The 17494-nt window shown below is 51.1% G+C and overlaps 1 protein-coding gene across 4 annotated transcripts in view; it reads left to right on the top strand.

The window, feature by feature from the left end:
* The window catches only part of TBC1D5 (TBC1 domain family member 5), a 476007-nt gene extending 459536 nt beyond the window's left edge, over positions 1-16471 (top strand). For all 4 annotated transcript variants that reach the window (XM_037061363.1, XM_037061360.1, XM_037061361.1 and 1 more), the window contains 3 exons: positions 8931-9010; positions 9824-10003; positions 13174-16471. In XM_037061363.1, coding sequence (XP_036917258.1) covers positions 8931-9010; positions 9824-10003; positions 13174-13476 — 563 coding nt within the window. In that variant the 3' untranslated portion in view covers positions 13477-16471. The remainder of the gene's footprint in view (positions 1-8930; positions 9011-9823; positions 10004-13173) is intronic.
* Positions 16472-17494: the final 1023 nt, after the last annotated feature.

The following is a 17494-nucleotide window of genomic DNA, read 5'->3' as shown; positions in this document are numbered from 1 at the left end:
GCCATCCCAGCTGCTCTTCATTGCACAGATGAGGAAACCAAGGCCAGGGAGGGATGAGTGACAGCCAGCTGGCACCAGGAGTCCAGACCCAAATCCAGTCCTGGGCTCCTCTTTCACTGATGCGTCTGCTGAGGCCACCCTTGAATCAGTCGCTGGATTTCAGCTCCCCTGCTGTTTTATTGCACATGCCATTAATGATTTTACACTTGTCATAATATTTATGCACAAATTAACTGTAAGAGGAGGCCGGTTTGGAAAATTAGTTTATTTGCCTCTGCGAGAACTTTATAAATCTGATTTTCTAATGTTTATAAAAACAACTTTCAACGGATGTCTTTGAAAATGTTCAATAGGGCAATTAACTGGTGACATTTGAAAAACAGAGAAAATGTGGTCCCTGACAGCTCTCTCCTTGTCAGCCACACTGTGATAAGAGCTGTTCGTGGTCTGAAGTACTGCATCTAATTTTGGTGGCAGAGTCCTCTGTAGAAGTATCGGGGAGAAATGCAGATTCTGATTCAGTGGGTCTGAACTGGGGCCTGGAGTCCTGCATTTCAACAGCCCCCAGGCGACCTGATGCTACTGGCCCATCACAGAGTAGGAGCAGCAAGGAACAACAGAACTTAAAATTCTTTGGGTACAATTCAGTGTATTCCTAAACCCATGCTCAAAGCACACGCACAGCTGAAGTCTGTGGACAGAGAACTCACACCTGCCCTGGAGCTCTGATGTAGCCTTCACCCCGAAAGTCAGTTCTTTTTGGCCTTTCTGTACTTGCTCTATTCTAGTCGCAGTCCCCTGGCTGCCCGAGTTTTATTATCAGAAGCCCTGGAACAGCTGGTCAGCGTCTTCCTTGTACCTGCCCTACACCTGTTCAGGAAAATTTAGCACAGCTTACGCCGACTTCTCTTTTTCCAGGCTAAGACACCACAAGGTGAAGGCATCACATGACCTCAGTGCAGACCAGCATCTTCCATCGCTTTATTTTCATTTTCTGGCTTTCTCCCATTTCCCTACATGCTCCTCCATGAGAAGAACCCAGTTTTTTTTATCTTTCTTAAACTGTCTGACCCCATGGCCTGTTTTCATTTTCATCTGTCCGTACCAGGGTGCCTCGCCAAGCCCTCCAGTCCCTGTCCTCTCCAGTTAATGACCCACTAGACAAAAGATGGGGCCACCACAAACATGTCAAGCTGAGCTTAAGATCTTGGGGGTCAGGGTTGGGGGAGAAGCCCCAGTAAAGAAGGCCAAGGGCCATTTTTTAATTCCGATTGAGGAGTGGCACCTAACTTTCATTAGATCCTTATATCAGCAAAACATTTATGGCCTGAAATTCTCTGTTACATACAAATATATATATATGTATACGCGCGCACACACACACACACACACACACACCCATCTTAAACACGGTTCAAAGGATCTCATTTGACTAGATGATTTTACTGTGAGAAGTCATGCTCCGTTACCCTGGTTGTCAGGACGGTAAACCCTGTGAGAATACAGAGACCAGTGAAGATTTGGAGCTCTATGCTAACTACACCCAATTTACTTAAGAGAACTGTTTGTTGGCCTGAAGACTCTCCTTTTTTTTTAATTGATTTTAGAGAGAAGAAGATTGAAAGAAATATGTTGTTCCTCACATTTATACATTCATTGGTTGATTCTTGTATGTGCCCCTGACTGGGCATCGAACCTGCAACCTTGGCATATCAGGACAACGCTCTAACCAACTGAGCTACCTGGCCAGGGCCAGAAAGCTTTGTAAGAGTAATGCACACATTTGCCTGGCCTCCTTTGGCCTAAGTGTCACTTCTTTCCCAGTGCTGAGTTTAGGATTCTCAGCCATTCTGACAGGTGGCTACAAAACAGGACCCTTGGTTATATTTTTTTGTGTAATCTGCTCTTCACTTTTTAAGAAAAAAACTGAGCATGAAGTGCCTGACTCAGTTCTCGGCCCTCCATTGACTCAGTACTTTGACTCATTTGATGAACGTTGTTTCCCTCCCCCTCCCCCGAGACTTCTCAATCACCACATTAGTATCCCTTCATTCTTCATCTGAGAAATATCTCACTACATCTGCTTCTCAGGAGCTAAAAATCAGCCCGAATGCTGCTGGGAAAGCCTCACATTGGTCATTCAGCCGATACTTACTAAGCACCTGCTCTCTGGTGTACAGAACAGGTGCTGGGAGAAGTAGGTGGAGGGCGGGGTGAAGTGGTGAAACTGAGCTCCATGTGTTCGAAAGAGGTGAGTAAAACCTCAAAGTAGGGAGAGAGAGCGACAGAGAATGTCTCATCAGAAATACGAAAGTGACACTTAGCTTCACACGAAGCAAACCAAGGTCCTCACAGGGCACCGGTGGTCTCAGAAACATTGGCGGGGCAGGTGGGGCTCTGAAGTAATCAGGATAGAGTGAGCAGGGCCCCCCCACATTTGGACCAAATGACCTTGGTCCAAAATGGACCAGGATTGGCCACACAGACCTGGGCAGTTTCAGGAAGCATTTAGTCTTTGAGCTTTATCTCTGTTACGGTTTCAAAAGTAAAGACGAGAGTCCCACAGTACATGTTGGAGAGAGCCAACAGTAGGTTCTTTCAGAGGGGAGACTGTCAATGGGAAGCTGGTCCTTGAGTGCAGTTTAAAGACAGGGAGGGATGTGACATTCCCTCCTGGGAAGAGGAGAAGAGGGCCGTCCAAAAGGGGAGTGGCATTTGCAGGGACACGCAGAGGTACACACCATGTATTAAAGGGTGAACTTGGTGCCTACAGTCTTCTTGTGAGCCTGCCTTCTCTGTGAACAGAGATCCCAGTGGTCCAGCCAAAGTGAAAAGTGACAAGTGATAGGTCTGCCCCCTCCCCTTGACTGGTGGCTACCTCTTCAACCACTGCCACTCTGGCCATGCATGTGACCCAAGGTCAGCTCTACAGGTGACCCCTCTGTTTTGCAATAGGCTACGTATTTCTTTAGAGTCTGGGAGTGTCCTTTTATGAGGTCGACAGGGGTCAGAATAACTAAATCTCTCCCAGGGATGTGAGAACCTCAGACAGCAGGATCCACGTATTCAGGGTATTGGAGAAGGAGAAAGACATTCTGAGCAGTAACAGGCATAGTGAGACAGTGTGTGAGAAGTGGGCCACTCCGATTATCTCGTGTAACCCTCCAAAACAACCCTCGGAGACAGGTGTTACTCCCATCTTCCTGACACACAGGTCACCGCACAAGGTCATCAAAGCCTGAACTATTTGACGCTAGTGCCAGGGCCCCTGAAGGTCTGGTCAAGATGACTGGGCAGTCTGTTTTGCCCGTAGGTGACTTCCTGTTTCTGGCTGACCACCAGATAAAGGGCACTACCATCTCAAGGTGATCGAGATGCTGTCTGTGCCTCCGCAGACCTCCGCCCCTCCATCATTGCCACACACATCACTGTGGAAGGAGGCTGTGGATGCAGGTGATCAGGAAGGAGTTTAATCCTAGCTCTGCCGCTTCCGGTCGTGAGACTGCAACTAACAGACCTGGCGTTTCTGAGCCCGGGTACCCTTTTCTGTACGAGGATGACGGCCCTCGTCCAGGATGGTTGTCGGGATGCTCATGTGAAGCAGTGTGACCACATGGGCATGAAAGGGTCTGGGTCCTGAGCTCCTGCGGTGGGTGAGGTGCTGTGCTCATGTTCTTCACAGTAGTCCCGCGAGGAAGTTCTGTGGTTGCCCATCGGGCAACCCAAGGAGGTTAAGGGACTGGCCCAGTTCCATCACCACCAGTGGCAGGGGTTGGTTCTGTTTTGGTCCCTTTCCTCTACCCTCCCAATGAATACAGGCTTCTGTTAAACAGCCACTTGAATGAAAACACTTCCAGTCCAGTCGTGAGGAAAATCGGGTTTTTAAGAAATCGAAGACATAGTTTGTGTGCCGTTCCCATTACCCTTAGAGTTAGAGACCTGTTTTTGCGGCAGTGACGTTTCGTTAAAACTAGTGGAGTCACCGTGGGATTGTGCTGATGAGACTTTCGTGTGATTTTCACAGAGGTGCTTAGTGGTTGTGTCAGGCTTTCCCCTTCGGTCCGAGGGCCCCGGCGTTTATACTGCACAGCGCTGAAATAGGAGGGGTCTGAAGAACACAGTCTCCCCGCTCCACAGAAACAAGAGGAGACATGATGTATTCGTTCGCTTTTTTCTATAAAGGAAAACGTGCATTGTGTTGAAAATTTAAACATTTCACCTTTCTGCCTTTAATAGTTTAAAGCATGAAACGGCATGATTATGTTCTGTTTTTATCTGCAACTTACTTGAAGCAGATTTTTTTACTGAGAGGTTATATATTAATCGAATGGTCATAAGGGCTGCCTTAAATCACCATGTAGTGGAACTGGGCAGGCAAAGTACATGGAAAGTACTTAGTAAAATGAAAATTCTTGTATTGAAAACAGCCCCTGAAGATGCTCTTTGTTTTCTCTTGGATTTCTGTACTCTGGACTTCTTACAGTGAGACTAGTTAGCCTCGTTGATTATAGCAGAGGTTTTCCTTAAAATGAAGTGAACATTTTATGTGTATGTGGGTTTTCAGGGGAGATGGTCCTGGTTTTCATCATTAAGGTCTAAGAATCTCTGGCTGAGGGTCCAGTGTTGATGATACCAAGGTTCTGGGCTCTGCACCCGCCCTCCTCCCCTGGTCCCCACCACCCAACCTGGGTGTGGGTGGCACACAGGCTGGAGCCAGCCTGGGCCCTGAGTGACAGTCTACTTGCAGGAGAGGGTTGGTGGGGCTGCCTTGGCCCTGCTCATTCGGGGAGCTGGAGGGTGTGCATCCTAGGTAACAGGCAGGTTGGCTGCTGCACTGTGTCCTGTAGTGTTGCGGCCAAATTCATGTCAACCTGGAACCCGTGAATGTGACCTTGTTTGGAAGTAGAGCCTTTATAGATGCAACCAAGTCGAGATGCAGCCATACTGGGTTTTGGTAGGCCCTAATCCAAGGACAGGTGTCCTTCTCTAAAGGGGGAACTTTGGTCTCAGACACTTAGGGAGAATCCAGGTGATGATGGAGACAAAGCCAAGGGCACAGCCCAAGGGTTGTGGACAACCTCCAAACTCTGGGAAGGGCCAACACCTTGACTTTCGACTTAACAGCTTCACAAATGTACTTGTGAATACGTTTTTCTTATTTTCAATCACCCAGTTTGTAATACCTTGAAACTAAAATAGCTGCTAATAACAGAAATGGAGAAAAAACAGTAAATAAACCAATAGGTTATTTTTTCTTATAAAAGAAAAAACAGTAAATAAAAGAAACCCAGAGGCAGGCATTCCAAGCAGGTGTAACAGCCCCAAGATGGGCCCAGTGCCACAGGCTCCTTCTGGCCTTCCGCCCACATTCCTGACGCTGTGTCCATCATCTGCATGTTCGCAAGATGACTTGTCGAGCTCCTGCCAACACTTGAGGCAGCAAAAGTGGGGACAGTGCAGGCCCAAAGGTCCTTATATGAGTCTGTCCCATATGAGGACCTTTCCAGTAGCTTTATACTGGGACTTCTCTTACACTTCATTGGCCAGAGCTGTGTCACATGACCAACCTTGGCTGAAAGAGAAGGTGTGCACAGGGCTGCCCTGAATAAAATCTGAGACGTGTTGGTGAGGAAGGGGTGGAGGGTGCAGTTTCAGCAGCCCACCAGCAGCCCTGCCACCTCTTTAGACCCAAGAGACAGTGCAGTCGTACGGATCTGGGCTTGTTGGCAGCTCATGCCCTTATCAAAGGAGTGCATGGGAGAGTGGCCATTAGAACAGGGACCATCATTCCCACCTAGCCTGTAGTGAAAGACAAGCCTTGTTCCGTTCTCCCAGTACACTCAGACCTGCTGCCTTCTCCAGCCCTCCCCTCTCAGCCTGCCCCTGCAGGCATCAGCACTGGGCCAGCTCACACCAAATAGGGCACCCACTCGAGGGAGGGCACGGCTTCTCTGTTCAGGGCACTGACACTCCTGTGGTGGAATAATAAATGTACACTCCTCAACCCCGGTGTGTGGAAATCTTGTTCTGAAGTTCCCTTCCCACTGATGCCCGTCCAAGGCTTAAACTTGCCAATTAAAGGTTACTCATTTTCTCACAGGTTAACCACCCCATCCAAACAAACGCCCGCAGAGCCTCTGTCCCTTCTCCTTGCCCGGATGGTGTCACGATTCCGGGGTGGTGTTTTAGGAAGGCCTCTGAGTGCTTCTGGGTCCTCGCTGACCTCTAAGGAGAGCTCCACTGCTGCGTACCTCTGGGCCTTTGTCCCCACTGGAGCCACATGCTGCCCCGTAGACCTGTAGCCTATGACCCTAAAGGCCTGTGGTCCTTGCTGCTGCCTCTGGGCCCCTCCATTACGCTGGGGGCAGGAGCTAGGTAATTCAGCCAAACGCTCTGGCTTCCACAGCAGACTGTCCAAGGGGCAGGCAGGAGACGCCACGTGTGGTTGTTTCAGATCTCCTCTTTTCCTGGCCCTCTGGCTTGCCAGGTGTGTCTCCAAAGGCCTCCCTTCTGTAGGTCCTCAGACCTGGGAAGCCCCCATGCCTCCTGCAGACCTGCTAGTGTTCCTGCGTCCACTAGGTGGCCTCCTTCCAGGGGCTGGGAGCTGTCTGTCTGCTGGCCCTGCTGAAATCCGTCCCACCTCCAGCAGAACCTACTGCTTTACCAAACTGCCCAGCTGCTGTGCACCCTGCTGCCCCCGGCTGCCCTCAGGCCTTCAGAGCCCTGCCTGAGACCACAGCAGTCACAAAGTAGAAGTAACCCTTCTCTGTCCACTAAAAGACCTACACAACTGTTTCTTATTAATTCTCTGCAGTTGTCATTAATGTCTTGTTGAGTGGTTGTTGTGTGTGTGTGTGTGTGTGTTTTATTGAGAGAGAACAAATTGTCACAGGCTTTTACGGAAACCAGAAACATTCGCTCTCTAATTATATCTATTACTTTTTTCCCATTCATCTTGCTCTCGTTTCAGAGCAGGCCTTTCTATTAGTGAGAAACAACAGTCACATTTTCTGAATAAATAAAAGCTGCTGCTTTTCTGCTCAGTCTGTAAGAGGATTTGTCAGCACGGTGTACAGACTTGCTCTCAGTGAGGATTCTAAGACATTTTCGAGCTGGACTCACAGTCAATGGTATCAGTCCTTGCCTCGCCTCTTACTGGAAATGCCGTTTGGAAATATTTAGGATAGGAGAGTTTTGAAATGCAAGTTCCAGGAGTGTTTTTCCATGTTTGTTCATTCAGTCAGTAAATACTCATTATGTACTTGAAAGGCACCAGGAATTATTCTAAAGGCTGGAAGCTTATGTCCTGTTGGGGCAGAGGGACAACAAATAAACTGGCAAACAGCCCTGGCTGGTGTAGCTCAGTGGATTGAGCACGGGCCTGCAAACCAGAGTATCGCAGTTCGATTCCCAGTCAGGGCACATGCCTGGGTTGCAGGGCAGTTCCCAGCAGGGGACACATGAGAGGCAATCATACATTGATATTTCTCTCCCTCTCTCCTTCCCTTCCCCTCTAAAGATAAATAAATAAAATATTTTTTTAAAAAATAAATTTTTAAAAAACCTGGCAAACACACATGACAATGTCAGGATGTCACAAGTGCTTATTATCAATGTAGTAGAAGGGACGACTTAGTAGAGACTGGAGGGTGGCTTGGGCTACTTTAGTTTGGGTGGGCAGGAAGACTGCTCGGAGGAGGCAGCACTGGGAGCAGAAAGTTGAGCAAAGAGGAAGAGCCAGTCTGTGGGGATCTGGGGGTGTGGCCTCCAGGCCAGGGGAGCAGTGCACTGGCCCTATCTCTCCCACAGGCAGCAGAAAGCGAGCAAGGGGCAATACATAGCTCTGGTGGCCCTTGGGGGCACACATGGAATTAAGGGGGCCAGAGAAGACAGTGGGACAACCTCATGAGTACATGACGAAGAATGTGGTCTATAGGACCTTATAAATGGAGCGTTTTTTGAGGGCACAAAAAATAAGAAAGTAGATGTTAATGGATGGTGAGCCTGTTTGTTAGAGTGATTCTCAAACTGGTGTGAGTATCAGTATCTTTTGTAAAGCGTGTTTAAGTTCACACACACACACACACGTTCTGCGTAGCCCTGGGGGAGAGGGCTCCCGCTCCTCCCTCTGAGCTGCCCTGAGAATCCTGCCCCTAGAGCCACCTCACCAATAGGGCTGTGTTCGTCCACAGGCGGGTGGGAGGAGTGGGAGGCTAAGGACCACGGAGTGTTGAACCTGTCGGCGGGCAGGTTGGTGGGACGCTGAGCACGATGGGTGGGCAGAGCTGGCCGGGCGGAGCCCTCAGATCAGGTCAGGACAGGAGGACGTCTCGGGGTCAGAAACCACTCCTGTGGAGGCCCTGGGCCGAGCGGTGCCGACTCCGTAGGCATCGCTGCCTGATGGCAGCCTGGAGTGCCACGAGTTTGTCCTTTTATTTTCACTACTCTGTTAAGCTGACACTATGCTTCACTGTTTCAATCCTTAAAGATGGTGTCTCTGGTAGTTTCAGTCACCTGGGAGGAGCTGGTCTTTAGAGAGTAAGGCAAACTAGCTTCACAGAACTGGGAGGCAGTGTGGGAGGGAGGCCCAGGCTGAACCCTTCCTCCTGGGGGGTTGGCTGAGCCCCAGGCTGTTCCCCACGTGGTAGGTCAGCAAGTTGCCTGGTCTCTGTGGAAGTGAAGACCTGTGTCATTACAAGAACGCATTTGTGTGATGCTGGCAGGAAGGCCGTGCACAGCCAGCTCAGCACGCCCCTCTGCTGCACCCGGCACCGGCCCCATCTGCGGTTCGCAGAGCATCCTTGGTGGGAATAGTTGCTGTGGCACTTGGCAGAAAAATTCCCAAGGTTGTCTGAAGTTTACGGTGCAGCAGCAGGTAAGTCATACTCAGCGCAGAGCGTTAGTTATAAAATGTCATTCTTCTATTTCAGTAAACATTCAAGATGTGATATTACAAGAAAATTTGGAAAAAGAAGATCAAATTCTGGTTTCCCTGGCAGGGTTGAAACAGGTATGTTTCTTGATCTGACCGTGTGTCCCACTGGCCACTGCTGTCCCCCCTGGGGAGGGCACCCTAGGGCAAGGATGACCGTGACATCAGAGCCGCAGCCCCTCAGCCCCCCAGACAGGGCCCCTGCGGACTCCCCCCTCCTTGTGCCCTTGCTGTCTGGTGAGCATGTCTGACTGGCCTGCAGCCCACACTGGTTCTCCATTTCCCACCCTGCTCCTTCCTGTCACCACGCCCGTTCTGTTCGATCCTCACCCGCAGCTGGTGCCATGTGGTCCAGCATCATGTTCAGTCACCTCCACAGACACCGCCATCCTTGGAGTACGAGTCGTGAACACTGCCTTCCACAGGCCCCAGGCCCTCAAGGGTCACATTTTGGTGACCCTCTCGCCCTTTAAAGGGCGACTTGGAACAGGAATGTCAGCAAGAACAGTGTGCTGCTCTCAGGTGTCTGCCTGTGATGCTAGCAGCTGGGGTGTAGCCCTTCAGGAGCTGTTCGTGGGGCCATTCAGGGGGTGGGCTGTGCAGGCAAACAGTGCTTCCTGCCTTCACGGCCAAGAACGTGACACACGTGTCTGACCCTGTGAGAACCTGGCTATTGAGACTTAAATTTTCCTTGGTCCTTAGTAAGTCAGTGGCATTTATCAATAGACTTGGATTTTTCTCTGCTATTTCTTTCTTATGCTGATACATTGATATCTATAGTATTAAAAATTGTCAATGGCAAGTCTAGTTTAAATATACCAGAGATTTAGCTAGCATTTAAAAACAAACTCATTTATCTTTTTCATTTATTTTCTTTTTCCTTGAAAACAGATCAAAGACATTCTAAAAGGCTCCCTGCGTTTCAACCAGAGCCAGCTGGAAGCCGAGGAGAACGAGCAGATCACCATCTCCGATGACCACTACTGCTCCAGCGGCCAGGGTCAAGGCCAAGGCCAGGGCCAGGGCCAAGGCCAGGGCCAGGGCAGCCAGATGCCTGGGGCTACCACGCAGGTACACAAGCTCTGATGAGCAGTATCACGCTGACTGGGACACAGCCACATAAGTTCCTCAAAGTTACGAATAACAAGCATCCTCCTCAGGTCACTTCAGATTATTACTGTGTGTGAACTTCAGCTGTGAAACACCGCCAGTGGCCTAAGCCAGGGCTGCTGCCTGTCTGCAGATTGTTCACTCCCGGGCCCCAGGGCGGCCTGTTCACTGTGCTAATAACTAGGCTAGTGTCTCCTGGAGTCGTGTGGTGCACGACCTCCACACCTGCACGCAGCAACTCTGGCCTGAACCTCCTGCCCACCCCACTGTGTGGTGTGAGGAAGCCAGACCTCTGCCTCCACCGCTGGTCTGTCAGCTGCAGCCAATCCCCCCTTGCCCCTTTAGCATGGGAAGTGCTGTCTGTGCTCTCCTACTGTGGGTGTAGCTCACTTGGCTGGGACCGTTTTGCCTTTGTTGAGAAGAACTTCTCATTAATGTCTGTCCTCGAAGGCGGAGAGGTCAGCAAACTTTTTCTGTAAAGGGTCAGATCGTGATGTTCTAGGGATAGCAGGCCACAGATGGTCTCTGTCATCTAGATGTTGTGTCTGGTGTGTTGGTTCATTTATGTGTTTGTTGGCTGGTTGGTTTTTACAACTCTTTAAAAATGTATAAGCCATTCGCAGCTTGAGAGCCACACGAGCTGGATTTGGCCCCCGGGCCGCATGTGCTGGCCCCTGCTCTCAGGTCTCAGCATGGTGTGTGATTTGTTCTAACATAAAATCACAGAATTTTCCACTTAGGAAAGAGCAGAGAGATTCCTCATGCATTTAGTCCTGCCTGCTCGTTCTACCAGTGAGAAAACGAAGGCCAAAGAGGCACACAGTTTGCCAGACTGACTCATTGTACCCTTGTCCCCTTGTCCCCGCACAGCGCACTCCTGCGCCTGCGCGCCACTCGCCGGGCGTTATCTGATGGGGCTGAAAATCCCCAATAATGTTCTTTTGAATGGCTTACAAAGTTTCGTCTTGAAAAATGAACATTAGCAAAATCTCATCTAAGTAATTTTCTCAAACGCTAGCATCCAGATGCTTGTGAATTATTTTTTATGATTTTTAAAAAGGCAAAATAATCTTTTCAAATGGGGGTGTTTTTCATTTTACGAGTACTCTTTGAGAAAAGTACTCTTCTCCAGTGATGAGTACCCTGAGTGGTCAAGTTCATGAGCTTTAAGAAGAAGTTTTCATGGAGCGTTTTGAGCCACATTTTCACCAACATGAATCCATTAAAATTGCATGTTTAACTTGATTAATTCCTTCTAATTCTCCCTCCCTGCATAGTTTAATTTTTCAGTTACCATTTATTTACTCAAATATTGTTGAGCCCCACCCATTTCTAATTGACAAGTTTATTGAAAATTTAGCATGATTCTTTTAGTTGAAAGTGTAAAAATACTACAAAAAGAGACCTAAACACAGCAGCAAATTTGCTGACCTGAGAACTTCATTGGACTTGAGTTGTCAGGCCTGGTTTCCATACTTGTGAGAACTTACCCGTTCCCAGCACAGGCACCCACGGGTCACACGAACAGTGAACAGGACAACAGTCATGAGAGCAAAGTGTCGCCACATTGGAGGAAGGCGCCCAAGCTGAGGTCCCGTACAGCCTTAGGTGCACCCCACGAGCATGTGTGTGGGGGACAGGCCCCCCAGGTGTCCCTCCCAGCCTCCCCAAAGGCGGTATGGCCCTGGTCGGGTGCACTGTGCAGAGGGTAGTAACGGGGGTGGAAAAGGACAGTCTTTCTCTACCAAACTGCCCTAGCGCCATTTGTGACTGCGTCTGCTCCTGCCAGAGTATTGTGCACTCTGCACAGTCTCTTCAGATTTATAGGAATTAATGTGTTGAATCAAGAGCCTTAAGGCCTGTTTCAGTACCGAAGTCTTAAAGGCAAATTCTATTTCCATCCTCCTGTTCAGTGTTAAGGGTGGATGGATTGTCGGAGTGCCCCCCAGCCATTATTTGCCCACTCACCCCCCACCATGTCCCCCAGGAGAACGTGAGATCCAGAGAGGGACGCATCAGCCAGGCCCAGATATCCCTTGGAAGTGTGGCCGGCTTCCTGTCCCAGGCTCTGCCCACAGCTCAGAGGTGACCTTGGCCACACCAGTCTTGAAGCTGGAGGACCCAGGGAAGCCCTTCTGGCCAAGGGCCTCTGTACATCTCACTAGACATAGGCTTCTGCCCCAGTCCCTCCCCACAGTGTGGGGACAGTGGGCAGGTGGGAGAGCCAGTGTGAGCACCACGCAAGCTCACCTCAGCACGGGGGTGGGAGCTGCTTCTGCCCACTGGCGCTGGGACGTCTTGTGGCTTTACTCCCATCCCAGGGGAGGCAGGAGCGCCTCTGGTCTTAACTCAGAATCTTTGCTGGTATTCATGAATGTCATCTTTAGTTAAAAAACTAAGCACCAGTTATAATTGCTTAGACAGGAGGGAAATAATTGTGAGGCAGTTCCATTGCTATGCTTTTTGGCATGTACTTGGCAGTCTCCATTCCTGGTCTCCATGTTTGGAGAACCTGCCAATTAACCACCACTGTCCCCAGGCCCCCCAGGTGCATACCCAGGATGAGCTAGGGCTGAGATCTGGAGGAGAGGAAGTATGTGCCCCACTCCCCATGCTCTCCTCTGAGCAAGTCGGAAACTCTCTCCGGATCTGGGGCTCACATTAGGGAGCCGGTCCTCAGAGAGGACTCACGTCCACACACATCATCTCTCCGCATGGTGACCGCACACTAGGACCAAGATGCTGTCCTGTCCCCATTTCACGGATGAGGGGATTGAAGCCCCAGGAGGACCAGTGATGTGCACAGCAGGGTGCCACCTTAAGCTGGGAGGGATTCTGTCTGTAACCTGCTGACTGGCTCCCGAGCCTGCCTCTCCCAACAACTTATCACGCAGGAGGTTTCCTTTGTTCCCCTGGGAAACCAGCATTCAGCTTCCAAGGGGCCGGCCCTGAGCCACTGGGAAGCGCCTGGGCTTAGAAGCAGGCAGAACACTGCGTCTTTCCACCGAAGAGCATAGGGCAAGGCAGCCTGGTTTTTCGTGGAGCGCTCCCCACTGTCCGGGCCTCCACTCTGCTCCGTCCTTTTCCTGGTGTCTTCTCTCACCCCCTGAACTTCTGACTGTACTTCACAGGCCTCGTCAGAAGCACCAGGGCATGCAGACAGAGGGAGCGCAGACGACTTCATCCTGGTTTCCAAAGAAGATGAGGGAGGTAGCGCCAGGGCATCCTTCTCCAGCCAGGCCCAGCCTCTTCGCACCCTCAGAAGCACATCTGGGAAAGGTGAGGCCCTGGCCCGCTCCCCACTGGTCTTCTCCGACCCCCTGATGGGCCCGGCCTCGGCATCCTCCAGCAACCCCAGCTCCAGCCCCGACGACGACAGCAGCAGCAACAGCAAGGACTCTGGTTTCACCATCGTGAGCCACCTGGACTTCTGACCACAGTGCCCAGGCCACGCACCTCCCAGCAGCCACTGCGCCCCGCTGAGGCTCCCCGCAGTGGAGAGCCCTCTGAAACCATCGCTGCTTTCCCAGCATGCACGTGGCACCGGGACGGCCCACAGAACCCTTTAGAGAAAAGCAGATGGCCACCCGGCCCACAGACTGCTGGTCACCGAAGTGCAGACAGGCTTTCCAGCCTCCCCTAACCTGCCGCACCCTCACTCCGAGGGAGCTGCAGTAGGTGCCCAGGACCACGCCACCAGGAAAGCCAAACCACGGTTCCAGTGGCCTTTCCTCTGTCCTCTGCTCCCCAGCTGGGAGGTGTGGAATCACCCTCAGTGTTGTCTAGGAGAAGAAAGAAGAGCTGGTTTCGGGTCTCCTCCCTCGGAGCCTCAGGCGCAGGCACACTGATGTCCAGAACACTCTCTCTGGAAATTGGTGTGCCAGCCCATGTCATTTCTCCCTTGGGAAGTCACAGGGCAAAGCCAAATGCCGTGCAAAGGACCAGTGGGTTCAGGGCTGGGAAGAAACCATTCATTACTGACCGCTCAGAAAGGGACAGTGATTCTCAGACGCTGCTCTAAACTTAGGGCTCATTCAGGTGTGATGGCCTTGAGACTCCTCGTTCGTTAAATACATTTGCAAGCCTCTGGCCAGATCACTCTGGTTATCACTGCCCCCCTTAAACAATCATATTTCACCTTTTAGCATCTTGCACGCCAGAGAACGGGGTCCTTTTAAGCAGACCTTGCTTGCCCTGGGGAGACTGGTTCTTTGGGCTTCTCCTGTGTGGACAGCGAGGCCTCTGGGCAGTGGGAGCCCTCATGACAGCAGGTACTAAACAGCTGCCTGTGGGGGGGTGGGCGCTGTGGCATTCCTGCCACCGCTAACCGTGACTTCTCTGTGGACAAAGGTGGTAGTAACAGGGCCTCCCACTTCTCCGAGAAAATGGGGAGGACTTGAGAGGGCATTCTGATCAGCTCTGCAGCTTGTTCTTAAAACTCCAGTGAGGAAGCCCCCTAACACACGAGCGTGTGAGGTGAGGACAACCACACGTGTGTGGAGGTGTGCACATTGGTTCCAGCTCCTGGCCCGGAGTGGCGGGCTCCTCACCCCATTGGGGTGGCTCACTGAGTCGGTTGCTGCCACGTGTATGACCCGTCAGTGATACTTCATAAGCTCCCAAGGTGCCCGGAGTGAGTGGCCTTGCAGCTGCACAGTTGTCATTATTTTCTCTCAAAGGCTTGGGAAGGTGCCAGTGTCTTCAGTTCTGGAAGTGGGGAGCTATCCTCGTCTGGGCTCCAAGACAGACTGGGCAGGGCCATGGAACTGGCTGTCTCCTGGGGGCTGAGCCACAGTCATCTGCTCGCTTTCAGCATCACTGTGCCCTGAGAGCTGGAGTCAGGGCGGCGGAGTGTCACTGGCCCCACGGTAGCCACTGGACACCCGGCACACCAACACGCTCTAGGTTCCTTCCCCACCTAACCATCACAGCAACCTCCCAGCCCTGCCTGCACGCGGGGGTGGGTCCTCTGTTCTGTGCTTCTGAGTTGGTGCCACCCGGAACCAGTCGGTCACTCAGAGGTGTTGCTTCTGTGGCCCCCCCCCACACTGCCCACCCCTCAGAGGAGAGACACCCCCGGCGGCTGGGTGCAGACACAGCCGCCCTCTACCCCCATATGTTTGTGGGGTATGAGAATAGAATTACTGTCTCACCTTTTCTAAGTGATGTGTTTTTATTTTTCATAATCGAGCATTGTTTGCATTTTTATTAGTTACAGTGCTATTAAAGGATTTGTGTTGCTTTTTATTACTTCATCAGGTACTTACGTGTAATGGCACATTTTTAAAATGCTGAATATATGAAACCTTTTTGTTTTTCTTCAAAAATGTGGTAATCATTGGAACCTCTTGTGCTTTGATTATTAGCAGTTAAAGTTTATATACATAAAGCTTAGATTAATTTTCAATATCTCCTCTGTTTTTATACTTACCCCTGTGTTCATGCATTCCTCAGATCAGTTTGGAATTTGAGTTATACTGTATGTGTACATTGCCTACGAGAGCCACAGATTAGAGAGAGAAAATCATTATGACTGTGCCTTACCCTGCGTGTATGCCAAGGGGCCACAGAAAACTTGAAAACATTTCCTGATGTGGATAATTCTTCCAAAGATGACCTTCTGCTGGTGTTCACTGCTAACTGCAGTCTGGAGAGAAAAACTGTCGCTTTGGAATGAATGTGACTAACAGTAAGCCAGGACCTCCTGTGATTTGCCCACCCTGCACGTGCCTGCGCTGACTCTTCTCATCCTTCCTTCGGGGGTTTGACTGTTCACCATGACCAAGGGCGAGATGGCGAATGATTAGGAAATCCTGTGACAGTTCTGGTGTCTCCGAATGACAACCTGCCACAGTTGACCCAAATGTATTCTTTTTATTTCTGTTTTACTGTTTCTTTAAGAAGCTGCCCCCAGGGGTCATGACCGAACAAGAGTGGATGGAGGACTTCCTCCTGCCACTGGGGGCAGCTGTCCTGTGGAGCCCACCACGAGGCCCCACCGTCCCTGCTCCCCCGCAGATGTGCCCCCGGCCCGGCCCCCTGTGTGCAGAGCATGGCCCGTGAGGCCGTGGGGCAGGAGAGGCGGCCGGGAAGAGTTGAGGGCAGAAACTAGCGGGCAAGGCTTCCTTCTCTCAGGCCAAAACTGCTTCCCCAGCCCTCCCTTCAAAGGCTCTCCTTTTATAGTGCTAAAAAAATACAAAGTTCCTATACGCAGGCTTGAGGCCACTTTGATGTAGAAGTTGCCATAATAATTTTTCTCACAATGGCACAATTCACTTGATTTATGGAATACTCCGTCTTGCCATTTATATCTATCACTTTTTTCTCATTCATCTTGATGCTATAACTCATTGATTTAAGAACTGACTTTCCTCTTGGCAAAGTGATCCCATTCAGTATGATTATAATAAAAGACTAATGTGAAATTGAGAATGTAGCTTGACTTGTTCCAGGCAGGGGGTGGGGGCACAAGTGCTGGCCTGGCCTCACCCCAAGGTGTGTGGGCTGTGCACCGCCAGGTGGGGCAGCACCCGCACCTCCACACGGGTAGCGGGGGCCCAGGCCTGACTCCAGCTCACCCCTAACTCTGCCATCCCCACCCTCTCCAGCTTAGGCAGGTTGCTTAACCTCGGGCCACAGTTTCTTTACCTGCAAAGGGGGGCTAATAGTAGTCACTCACTTCACCGGCTGTGCCGAGGATTAAACAAGGCAGCACATTTAAAGCTCTGAGAACAGGGCCTGGCACTTGGTGACATGCTGGTGACATGCAGAACAGAATCATAGAGGACACTCAGTTCTGAGAGAGCCACTGGAGGCCATGTGCTCCCATCCCCTCCATCAATGCCAGACCCCAAGGCCATTTAGAGGGTGGCCCCGACAGCTTGCCATCTCCTCCGCACTGTCCCATCATCCTTGAGTTTGCCCTGGGAGCCTGGCTGACCCCTAGCTAACATGGAAAATGGTGAAGAGGCTGTGGGGGTTGGGAGAGCATGCACTCCAAGTTGTAAGTGACCTGCCGGGGGAGGCAGGGGGGTCTTCATGGTTTATGTAGAGCGTGAAGCCAGTGGCTCCTTAGGCAGAATCTGTGCCTGATTGAGCTCATCCCTCACAAGCCTCTATCCTAGGCCCAGCCAACAGTTGCTTGCTTTCCTGTGGGTCACATCCCATCCCCCACCCCCACCAAGGGACTTTATTGACCACAGGTTCTGCCACCAAAAGAGAGAGCTTGCCCACTTCTCAGATGGCCCATGCCCCGCACCTGTATACCTCGTGAAGACCCCTTCTGTGCTGCTGGACCATCCTTTTGCCCTGCCTGAACCTCTTTACCTGAGAGCTGCTCCAGGGCCTGTGGAAACTTCGAGGGAATTGAATCTCGGAGCACCTCTCAGCGGAAGGCCAAGCAGAGGCGAGTGTGGGCAGCTTCCCTGCTGGGCTGAGTCCGGTCACTGGCCG

The sequence above is a fragment of the Sturnira hondurensis genome, unplaced genomic scaffold (assembly GCF_014824575.4).
Source record: "Sturnira hondurensis isolate 20B ecotype Veracruz unplaced genomic scaffold, ASM1482457v3 Scaffold0013299, whole genome shotgun sequence".
NCBI classification, from domain to species: Eukaryota; Metazoa; Chordata; class Mammalia; order Chiroptera; family Phyllostomidae; genus Sturnira; species Sturnira hondurensis.
The sequence above is the reverse complement of the archived record's forward strand: the minus strand, read 5'-3'. Positions and strand labels throughout refer to the sequence as shown.